Source organism: Trichoplax adhaerens, genomic scaffold (genome assembly GCF_000150275.1).
Source record: "Trichoplax adhaerens TRIADscaffold_6 genomic scaffold, whole genome shotgun sequence".
NCBI lineage: Eukaryota > Metazoa > Placozoa > Uniplacotomia > Trichoplacea > Trichoplacidae > Trichoplax > Trichoplax adhaerens.
Genome location: NW_002060948.1, coordinates 2,844,277 through 2,856,462, shown reverse-complemented (window position 1 = coordinate 2,856,462; position 12,186 = coordinate 2,844,277). Strand labels below are relative to the sequence as shown.

General features: G+C 30.0%; 2 protein-coding genes across 2 annotated transcripts; both read right to left on the bottom strand.

Annotated features, from left to right (window-relative positions):
• Positions 1 to 4,637: 4,637 nt before the first annotated feature.
• On the bottom strand, positions 4,638 to 6,999 carry TRIADDRAFT_57425 (uncharacterized protein; the record flags this gene model as incomplete). The annotated part of the gene is made up of 5 exons (XM_002113322.1): positions 4,638 to 5,553; positions 5,848 to 5,923; positions 6,051 to 6,325; positions 6,619 to 6,788; positions 6,934 to 6,999. 5 exons carry the CDS (start codon positions 6,997 to 6,999, stop codon positions 4,638 to 4,640), a joined length of 1,503 nt encoding a protein of 500 aa, XP_002113358.1.
• A 1,504-nt stretch (positions 7,000 to 8,503) lies between these two features.
• On the bottom strand, positions 8,504 to 11,218 carry TRIADDRAFT_57424 (uncharacterized protein; the record flags this gene model as incomplete). The annotated part of the gene is made up of 5 exons (XM_002113321.1): positions 8,504 to 8,528; positions 8,694 to 8,777; positions 9,579 to 9,640; positions 10,584 to 10,738; positions 11,167 to 11,218. 5 exons carry the CDS (start codon positions 11,216 to 11,218, stop codon positions 8,504 to 8,506), a joined length of 378 nt encoding a protein of 125 aa, XP_002113357.1.
• Between the last annotated feature and the right edge of the window lie 968 nt (positions 11,219 to 12,186).

Genomic DNA, 12,186 nt, shown 5'->3' with positions numbered 1-12,186 from the left:
GAGATTAATATGACCCAAAGTTTCAGTTCTAACTGAACAGATTTACTGTCGGTCATTACTTTAGACGTAACCGTAAAAGAATAAATGCTAGCATTTTTTCATGGGCTCTGAAAGTAATCATTAGATATGTTAGGCGCTTCAAATGTTAACATATTGCTATTTTATATTATCTACCGTAGCGAACTTTTAAATTCAACTTATGGTACAACTTAGATTTATTTCAATTACTGATCATTATCAATCGACCAACAAAACGCTCTAAGATATGAGGAGCCTAGATACCCTAATCTCATAAATTTCTATTCATAAATCGAGTACAAGAATTATTTACATAAAATAGTAATCATCATAAATTAAAGAGATGATGTTAAAGAAAAGTATTACATACGAAAAATTCATACCCAATTTCAATGATATCGACATCGGTAAAATTCCAGCCAACACTAGAGAACTCTTCAAGAATCTAATTTTTAATATAGTAAAAATAACATCCCTATCATTAATAATTATAATTATTGTTGCTAATTCTTACTAATCACTTAAAACCACAGCACTTACGCTATTTTGCAATTCAGATTGAAATAAGACCGAAGATTTATGATATTCATCTCGGTAGCTAGGAAGGTATGGTCGATTAATTATATACAACTGCATCAAGACATAACCGCACCCTTTCACATCATCATCATTACAGTACTTGCCAATACATAAATCTACGGACAAATATAAATCAATTTAATTAAAGGAGAGCTAATGATCTATCAGTATATTGATATACGTGTACAGCATAAGTTATATCACTGTACACCTGATATGTTAAAAATTGTTTAACAAGAATTAAAAGTTATGGAAATCCTTTACCACAATGACATATGGTAGTAAAAGTAGGCCAAGTATGGCGCGAGACTGGAATTTATAACTTCTAACTTCTAAAATATATATATAGAGTAGAATTAATCTTGGCTAGTAAAAAACTTACCGAGATGACTGATAGCAATTGCTAACAGAAGATAAAGTTTTAAACACATCTTGCTAGATAGAGCGATTTTTCGTATTTGTATAAAAGTATAAACAAGTTTTACAATTGAATTGAATTTGTTGAAAATGATAAAAATATCAGAATTTTTTAAGATATTTATCTATCAATGTTGGTATTAATTGAAAGGATTTTATTTTAATAAGCAAAAGGAACAAAATGATGATGATGATTGATAATACAATCTTCATGCGCATAATAGCTATCAGATATCTACGGCCTTTCAAATGACTTAATAAATAAATATTGAGGTATTTAACAATATTAAGAATGTTATCAAGATAGCTCTAATTAGATTAGAAGAAAGAATGTCATATCTTACCATTTATTCCCTAAATAGTTTTTATTTACCGTCTGATTTCAAGGTAAGAATAATTCAATTATTGATCAGTTCATTATGTAATTGAAGCTTTCAAGGGCTTATTTCCTGCAGTAAAAATCAATTCAATCTCTCATTGCCGCGATGAGTAATTACAGATAGAACTGAGCAATGGTCATACAAGAAAGAAATAGAAATCATAATTTGTTGCTTTATTCCTTCTAAGCAATAAAAACATCAAAGAGTAATCTTAAACAACACTTTTAGCATTTCGATGAATAGATATCAATCTCGGAATTCTTTACTTTTTGATAGTGCAGTAGTGTCGACGGAGTGAAAATTCGTTAAGCATATAAAAATTATGTATAGCCATTGAAGTAGGGTAGACAATAAACTGATTTTATTTATTATCAAGTATTGATATCCGAAAGCCATTCAGTGGAAAATGATTAAATGTCCTGAAAGGAATTTGCATTGTTACATGGATCTTAAGGAAAATAAATGAATAGAAATCGGTGATGCTTAATTACCATAAACTCTTCTTAATAACATCAAAGTCAAGATAGTCCACAAAGGAAATTAAGGTTAAGAAAATAAGCAATTGAAGACAAGTTTCTATCTAATTTAATCCTACATTATGACATCTACTTTCAATATCAAGAATAATGGGTAATCAGTGGATTAAGATGGGATTTCTATGATATTACTTATCTCGACTGAATAAATTAGTGTATGAACTGGCTTTTATTTATAGATAATTTATGCCGACTATTCTGTTGCAGAGTTTTCCTAGGTATCCCAAATTGTTGCAATTATCAAAATCAAATTAAGTTCTCAGAATTATTATTGAGGCCAATAAATTTAGCTTGGATTTCTATGCTATTCTCCTCGATTTTATCGTTAATGTATTATTGATTGATTCTTATTCAAGATGATTTATAGCAAAACCTCCTATCAAGTTTTCCTTGGTCTCGTAAATTGCCGTAGTTACAAAAAGGTTTTCTCTCGTGTTTGATTATTATTGTTGATATAGAGTAATTAATAATGACCAAACTTGTAGATCCGTCAATATAATCAATTTATTTCGTGAGGAGAGAACGAGAAGTTACCAACGCGAAACTAAACCAAAGCCGATATGTTACCAACGACTAACAAGATCAAAACTAATCATATACGTGTAATAAATAATTACAAATCTCTTCGATCTCCTTATCTCTTCTTTATTTAAGTTACATGACCTTAAATACTGTCTATTTTAAAGAAGTCCTACTCAAGCGCAAATTGTTAATGTAAGATAATTATACTGTATAAAACTACATCTAAAACCCTGACAATTAATAGTAATGTTAGTCATTACACAAGTACTAAATACCATCGCGAGAACAATTACAAATTTTGAAATTATGACAGCTATTATTCCATTTACAGTTTCTCATGAAATGAGTTTCTTGTCCATTCATAAATGAGAGTATAAACAGTACTGACAGTAAAATAAAATAGATTACCCACAGGCTATGACCTGGCGTGCTATTTTCCATACCTTAATCTACTATCACGAAAATACTCAGAATATATTAAGAGATACCATATTAGTAAATAATGATAACGTATGAATTTGTGGCTACTTACGTTTTAAGTATATAGTCTAGTGACAATAAATCTAAGTAGAGTACTTTGGGTCCTCATTTTAATCTTGAGATAATTTATCAAGATTAATACCTCGTGATAACTATAAACTATTTGCTCAAGTCTTGCAGTAGATACATTATAGATCGTTGACATCCCTATACGTAAGCAATAAATTAATGAGCTCACTTTTTTACATCATGCGTTAAGCTTAAATTCTATTTCCATGTCTCATACGCGAGTGCGCTAATCAAATCCAAGAAAGGACTAACATATTAGTAAAGGATCGGTTTACTACCTAAAGTCTTTTACGCCATTAAATTAATTTTATTTTTAACTTTCAATTTACTGAAAGAAATAACAGAAAAAATGAATTTGATAATCGTTAATAGTCGATAATAGCTGAAATCACAATAACTTCAACCTTATTGAATAAGAAAAAATGAAAGAATAACGTTGACCACATTATCATATGGTGAATGAATAAAATTGTAGAAGATATTATCAATCATAACAACAAATAAGTTGATAGCTGTTTTAAAAACAAGAGCTGCTATTTTCTATTGCAGATGATCTATATACTTAGAATATTGATTATCTTCAGAGAATAGTCTCGATAAAGAGAACGAATCATAAAATTTTATGCCTATGAGTAGTAATCTAAATCACACCTCATTTATATTCTTAAAATTACAAACGCCAAATGATTGAAAGCAAAGTTATTAACAACCGGAAAATAAAATAAAATTGAAACCGTGATTGTGGCATGGAACCAAGTTTCAGAAACTACCTTAACACACAGTTTAAAGCTAACAGATAAAAGTTTTACGATAATAATATAATCCAATTGAAGAATTTGCACACCTATTACATTATAGTTTTTTATGACATAGATAGATCAAATCAATTGTAATTGAATCGAGATTGCCAAAAGTAGCCATTCAATTGGTTATATTAGTTATTTAGCCTTTAATTGCAGTAGCATAATAACATAATTAAGAACCATTCAAGTTATACTATTTTAATTCAATATTACTGAAATGGGAATTTGATCAAGCACAGTAGATATTGCCTCTACCGATACAGTAGAATACAATGATAACGGGAAATGCAATCGCATAATAAATTTACCACTATCAATCTATTGAAAAGTTAGAGTAATGATAGCAAGAATAAGCCGATTATAACTTTACCTTTACCATTAAATTGAAAAACTGCGGCAATAGCAATAGATCAGGTAAGTTATTGATATTTAGTTGCCGATATAACAATCGATAGTTGAATCGAATCAGACTGTTTCTATCTTTAAGCTACAAGAATGCAGTCACAGTAGTGAAATGAAAATCAAATGAATTCTATACCTCTGGCTTTAGACTGCTGTTATAATGGCAAGTATATCGATCCAATAAGTCAATTTTATTATTCGATTGTAATAATATAGTAATGATGAATGAAATTAATAAAACCACTCTTGTCTTAACATACCGAGATGAACACGATAAAATTAGAATTATGAAGCAATTTACAAATACAAAGGCGTTCTATGACTGCAACGATGATCATTAAATCAATGCCATGGATTGACCATGACTTGATTAGTTCTAACAAACTTGTATAGTAGATAATTGCAGAGCTGAAATAAAAGTTAATGTTTGCTTATACTCTATCATCATTGGCAGTTATATCATATTCTTTACTAGCGTCTGCAATTTGAATTTCTGGCTTGACTTCTTCAATAGTCAATTCTACTGACTTTTCTGGGAATTCAATCTTACCATTGATTTGAAGACTAACTCTTTTCTCTTTCTTTTTACCCTCGAAAGTGATTTCATCTTCATTAGTGGATTTTGAGCTAGCTGATTCAGCTTCAAAAGCGATATTAACCGTACCTGAATTACCATCATTGCTTGATATTGCTTTCTCTGCACTCGATTTCACCTCCTTCGCTTCTTCTGCATTAGCAATATTCTCTTCTTCAATTTTTTCTAACTGTGAACCAGTTAAACTACTACATGCACTACCTCGTTTGGTGGTATCATTGGATGTTAAATTAGTCTTATAAGTCGTATTTTCAGCAATTTTTTGCGTTGAAACACTAGGTGAAATAGATTTCTCTGAATGATAAGACCTTAAATCCCTTCCTATACGTGTTAAATTTCGTGAACTACCATTCGTTGGCTTAGTAGAAGTACCGCTCTGTGTTTGACTGAGTGGTTGGTAACCGAATAATTTCATATAGCAAGCTCTGACTTCATCTTTAGATACACAGTAAAAGTAATAGAGGAAGAAGCCTTGCAATGAAGTACAAACGACAAAAAGGACTTCAGCAATATTTTTTAGAAAGACTGGTTTTTCGATATAAGTCAATAATACAAATATCCAAGCAAGACCTAGAGCTGTGACTAAAGCCATTAATGCCCTCATTTGCGATAGAGTAAAATTGCCATCTCGATCTTTGGATAATTTACGAACTTGGTAGAAGATCAAGATGAAAATAACAAAGTTAACGCCTACTAAGGCGAGCATAGGATAGATGAAAAGTGCATCAGCATGGACGGCATTCATCCAACAGCTAGATCATAAAAATAACGATAGTTGTAAAGAGTCATATCAATCGGCGTACAGTAAAATCTAATAATATGGATTATAATATTGAAGTAATTTATAAAGCATAAGCTCGACCGAGAACTTTATTTGAAGTATTAAATCCATCAGCACGCAGTAGAATCTAATGATATCGATTTGATGTTAAAGTGATTTATAAAGTATAAGATCGATCGATAACTGGAATCTATAATACAGAAATTTGCTTCCGCTGTTGAAACGGTTGCATACTATAGCTAATTTAAATTAATTTAAAACTTACAATCCATTGGCATTCCTGCCATAGATTTTGTCGCCATCAGCAATATAAGCTATACCGACTACTAGGATTGGTATACCTAGAAATAACGATGAAAGAGAGGATGAGATAAATTAGAACGTAAATCGGACTTGTTCTTAAACATAGTTGCGATACAGCTCTCTATCATGACAGAGAAAATGGATAGATTGCTTTTTTTCACTTACCAAATCCTATCACAGTAGTGATCAAGATCAATTTAGAAGTAGTTAAGAGATTGACAGTAGAATAAACTTTAATCAATTCAAAGTATAAGTGGAAAGCTAAAATAGTCATCCAGATAATTTTAGATAATAAGAAGAAATGGCTGAGAATAGCGACAATTAGGCAAGGGATAGGATAATCAGCAGATCGTTGCACAGCGAAATTTAATATATTGACGGCAGCTACACTGATGCATAAGATACAGATAATTAAATTGCTCTTCCTTTTCCGTAATTTACTACAAGAAATTCAATATAAGAAATGCTAGTCAGTCAAAGTAACAGTAAAAAAGATTCAATAATAAAGCAGGCTCATAGAAGACTGCGTTATGAGAATCATTGGAATGTTGGCGCTATATCTTCAACATAGTATCCTACTAATATAACTTAATATCCAGTACTTTATTAATTCAATTAATATGGGTCAACATTATTGCATAATCCTTAACTATATCCTATTTACTCAAATGGATCCTAGCTAAAAACTATAAAAACAACACAAAGATATTGAATAGAATAGACATATTAATACCTGAAAGATATTAATGTGAAAAATGTCAAAAAAGCGCCAATCAAGGATAAACCATTACCAATTTCAGACATAGAACGTACGGCTTTTCGAAAAGCTGCTTTATAATCGGTTCCATTATCATTCTTATTGTCTGATTGCACTTTACTATTTAAGTTTTCTGAATTAACAAACTAAGAGAAATAATTGGCAAAAAAATGATCCGTAAGAAAGAATTAAAGTTATCTTGCTTGACAATAGCATACGAATAGACATAATAAGTTTGTTTAATACGGCAGTAAATCAAGTTGCATTTAGAAAGGAAATTTGCTAATTTACCAATTCAAGTTTCAATACACATTTTTCTGGAATTAATTCAAAATTGCCTATAAAGCCCAAGGCCATGGCCTTATCCCAAATTTCTTTAATTCCATTTCGCCGAAAGCCGGTATTGATATAGTACTCAAAATGTAAAATACCCGAAATTTTGACATATTTACTGCTGCTCGGTTGATAGATGCAGTACCAATAAAATTTGGATGAAAATGTTTAAAAAAATGCGCTATTAGTGATCGGATAAGATGGCAATAACTTGGCCAATACATATTCAATAATTAATAGTAGTTACGAATCTTAAGTATTCAAGAATCAATATTACTTTTAGGCAGAAATGATGCTAGCAAATTGATTAGTGATGATCATAATAAAAGAATATTGCTTTCTGATCTGGTAATAGTAGACTACATTGAAGGTTAGAATCGAACGTTAGATTATACACTATCAATTATCTAAAGCTATTGTCAAAACTATGTGTTCGTTTAGCCTTCTAGCCACATAACAAAATTCAGAGCGTCTACATTAGCTATAATTACTTGTCTATTTTATTCCGTTTCATCAAATATGCTCTAAATACTTGTCACGGTACAAAATACCGTGAAGAGTAAATGACTAATTTTAGTGTTTAACATTTATATATGGAGATAACTAATAATGACTTACAGTAAGAACTACAGTAGTTATTATTTTGTTACAGTAAATTATGCTGTATTGCAGTAAGAGTTCTCATAAGGTAAGTAACATTAATTAATGATAGCGTTATGTCTTGTAACGCTTGTAATGAATATCCTAAAGATATTCAATTATAGATGATACTATAATTAATTCTGTGTGTAGGCATACTGTAGTCTAATTATCTAGAATCGTTCAGCAAAAGTCCAAAATTATGAATGATGTCTATTTTAATTTAGCCATCCAATATGAGCTAAATTTCGTGAACTGTTATGGCTCATACATGATAGCTGCTGCCGAAGGGTATTTAAGCTCGGCAGATAGTTGAATAAAAGAGTTATATAGTTGTTTTAACGTAGAAGCAAAGGCGTCTAAATTCTTGTGAGGTAGTTAAGAGATACTGAATCCCGGAGACTATAGTAATTTAGAGATTTGTTTTACATTATCTTTGTCACGAAGTTGGTTTGTGACAATGCTATATTACCACTATTTGAATTGTTGATAGTATTAAATTCGAATACCGCTTTTCTCATTAAGGTAGTCATCAAGATCGAGCAAATGATTCCGCCACCCCAAGCTACTTCAAGGCTCCCAGTTATCTTATTCATTTAAACTAAATTATATGTTGAAAATAACCGTATAGTATACTAGAATTATGCTTTCAAATTTCTAATGACAAATTACGTAATCAAGCTGCACTTTTAATCTTATCTAACAAGATACAAATTCCAATCATGGCAAGAAATAGTGACTCTACGATGAATACAATCCTCGATGACAATGGCATTATATTCAAATTCAAGTAATTTGCAAATTAATCTAAGCTATCTGTATAAAGTTATAATGCTCCAATCCTGACTGATACTCATTTTCCATTAAAATACGTTCTTTTATTGAGCACTTAATTAGAGCTTATCATTAAGAAGCTATTGATTGATTGATTAATTGATTGAAAGATTAAAATATTAAAATCTGAAATAACAGCTGAAAATAAACTAAACCATTTTCTCATTCTATCATCTTGACGTCAATATTTTCACCAGGATTACGACATAAATATGTACAGCTAATATTATCTCTTCATAGATTACCTGCAATCAGTTGGCAAAGCAGTCGGTACAGTATTGCCGACAGCGGTAGGAACAGGAGTTGATAGCTGACAATAAGATTCTGATCTATTACCATTTATCAATGCATGACCGGATATTTTGAAAATATAAAAACACAATACCAATAAGGTTAAATCATTTGAAAGGATTAAATAATTAATTCAATTGACGTCAAACAAAAATATTTGAATTAACATTTAAAAAATCAGACAATCCTAGACGGATTGACTATTTTTATTTAAGTTCACCCTCGAACAATATTGGTAAACGATTTCTCATCATAACTATGATAGTTAATTTTCTTTCTATCGACTAATCAATTTAAAATTAATGTAGATGACAATATAGACGGCATTAACTGAACAAGTAAACTACTTGAGAACAAAAATTCTGATATTGCGTTTCATGACAATCATATCAACTCCTTTCAATCGATGATCAATATTAAGAATTAAAAATAATTTATCTATTTTCCTCGATAAAATTTTAAATATTAATATATTTTTCATTTTCTTTAAATATTCTCATGAAATAAATTGATCAGGTGTGAAAAACTATGTGTAAAGCGTTTTGAGATTTCTTATGCCGTTATCACGCGTCTATACAGCCAAATCATGGCATAAAGTACCGGTATGATCAATTTCTCATAATTAATACATGATGATATCCCATCACTTCAACGTTACACTTGGCTGAATGCAAAATAGAAAATACAACATTACACTAAGGCTAATAAGAATATGATAAATTATTCATAATAAATAGTAAATTAATTATATTGCATATTAGTGATTATAAAATCCTACTGAAAGAAATAAAGGCTATTTAACTTGTCACATAATAACGTGATTCTCCAGAGCAACATACTTTGCGGATCCTATGCGCGGAAGAGTATAGTTTCCAACAGCTCCAAGCATCATGGTTATTATCTAAAGTTGTTATTTTTAGCAAGAGAGATGGATAATAACCCATCAAAAAAGATAAATTGCAAATTGAATATCAGCTTAATAGCAAATCCATAATCAAAATCTTAACTAATAAAGTCACTTTCATCACATTATTTTATCCATTAAAAATACTAGGATAAAATCACCTACTTAATTATCCAATCAGATTGGATAATAAACTTTATCTTAGTAAAAATCATAACATATTGGATGTGAATAAGGAACCGAAGCGATACCGCAAATTTTCAATGGACTGTAATTTAAACGTTTATTAATGACATTTCCAATACGTATATGTGAAAATGGTAGACTTAACTGATGAGGAGATACTACGTTCATACTGATGTGAAACTACAATAAATTAGATTGAGGGTAGAACTACAGAATGGACTTTGACCATATTTTTTATCCTATCATTTAACAGGTCTAAATTTCGAGTAAATATTCAGTTTAGCGTTATACCTGATCGCCGTAAATATATATCCCAAACTCATTATAAGTATATGCGATAAATATACTCTATATATATACAAGCTGTACTCATGAATATATCCTCAACCGTTCATCTTCCATGTATGTTTTTCTGAAGTAGGATTGTATTAAAGTATAAAAATAATCTAAGATCAACAATTAATTTACTTATGCTTCTAGAAATTCGCTTAGAGTAAACTTTAAATAGTATAAATCACATCTAAATATTTATAAGATTGGTTTCAGTTTTTATTTCTAATGATCGGAGTATAAATATTTGAAAGGAACTTCTTTTTTACTCTTTCTCCGATAGCCTACGCGTACCCGCTTTACTTAAATAAGCTATTTTAAGATAATAGAAAAGTAGTCTTTGAAAAATTTATATTCTAGAAGCAAACATGGATCAAATTTCAAAGCAAATTCAATATTTGACATTATCGTAATGTAGGCTTACCCCTGACTTGAATTCGGCGATTAAGCTTAAGTAAGGCTCTTTGTCTTTATATCTATATAGTGATGTATACGGCCGATTCTTGATAACTAAGGTTACAATCGAATTACCACTATCTATAATCGAATTCTGTGTAGCACCATGGGAATTCTCGAAAGCTGCAAGCAGAAAGTCATTTTATTATATTAGGGCAACTTGTTATTTAGTGCATGGTTAATAGTGTCAATTTTATAGATATCTTCCAAATGAATTTACGCAACATTGGAGTAGTCGTCTTAATTTATTTCAGTAAAATAAATCACAGGTGTCGTTAGCAAATTCTAATCATAAATATCATGAACGAAAGTATACTTTATCTACTCACTGGAATAACATTTATCTTACTTGTATAGTTATAGAAAGTGAAAATTATACTTTTAATTTGATAATAGGCGTTCTCTCTCGATAAGACAGTACGTATAGTTAAAAGTATTTGTTGTTATCGCCACAATAATATGAATATGGTTTCATTAAAATCGGCGAAATTTCCAATTAAAATTCTACGGGCATACGAATAAAAATATTAGTGGCAGCAATATTTAGTTACCTAAGCAGAATAACGCTATGAAGAAGGAAATCTTGATGTTCATCGAAGCCATGTTATGTAAGATCGGACAGCTCTAATAAGGCCACTATTTCAGTAAGTAGCGACAGGTACTTGTATACTGTTATAAATGGACGAGGTCGAGTTTATCCTTTAATACCAATACGTCGACCATAGAAAAATCCAAAATGAATGGAAGGGGTTGTCTGTAGTCTAAATATAAAGTAATCAAAAAACAAACCATCATAATTAAACAAAAGATTGGCTTAGCTATTCCTATTCTTAAAGTTTAATACGACTAATAGTGTTTCATTTTTAAAATCATCAAACTGCTATTGAAAATTAATCTAAAGTAAGATTATAAAAATAAATATCAACAACACGGTAAAAAATATCCGACAACAATAAAAAATATGACCAAAATTAAAATAATAAAGCAGTGATTGATTATAATATAAACAATCCAAGAACAGCATTCAAAAATAAGATGAAAGGCGATATTAAATATGGAAGCATGATTGAATAAATCGGTAGAGGAAGGAAATAAAATAGAAGTATAATCAGACACTTCTTCATGTTTAGAAGATAACATAAAACATAATAGGCTTTTCCATCCCATTTTTTTACCTTTAGGGCAAAAAGTTGATATTAAGTCCCGTCTTTTCATTATTTTAAATCGTACAAATAGACTTAAATAAAATACATATTTTCATCTAAAAATATTCTTCCTTTTATTATTTTTAATGCGCCAGCTCGAGTTATAAGCTAGTGTCAATATCGACATGGATGATCGAATTATTCCACGTAATATTTTATCATACGCATGGGTATTATTATTGTTACGGAGAAAAATAAAATCATTAACCTTGATTATACGCATAAATTATATCCAACACCCATTTATTCAATATTAATAATTAAAATTATTTTTAAAATGAATACTTCCCTATATAACCCAAACCCAGATTATTTCTTGAACGAGACATAGAACGCCACTTTTTATCATTCATATTCTTATTAATT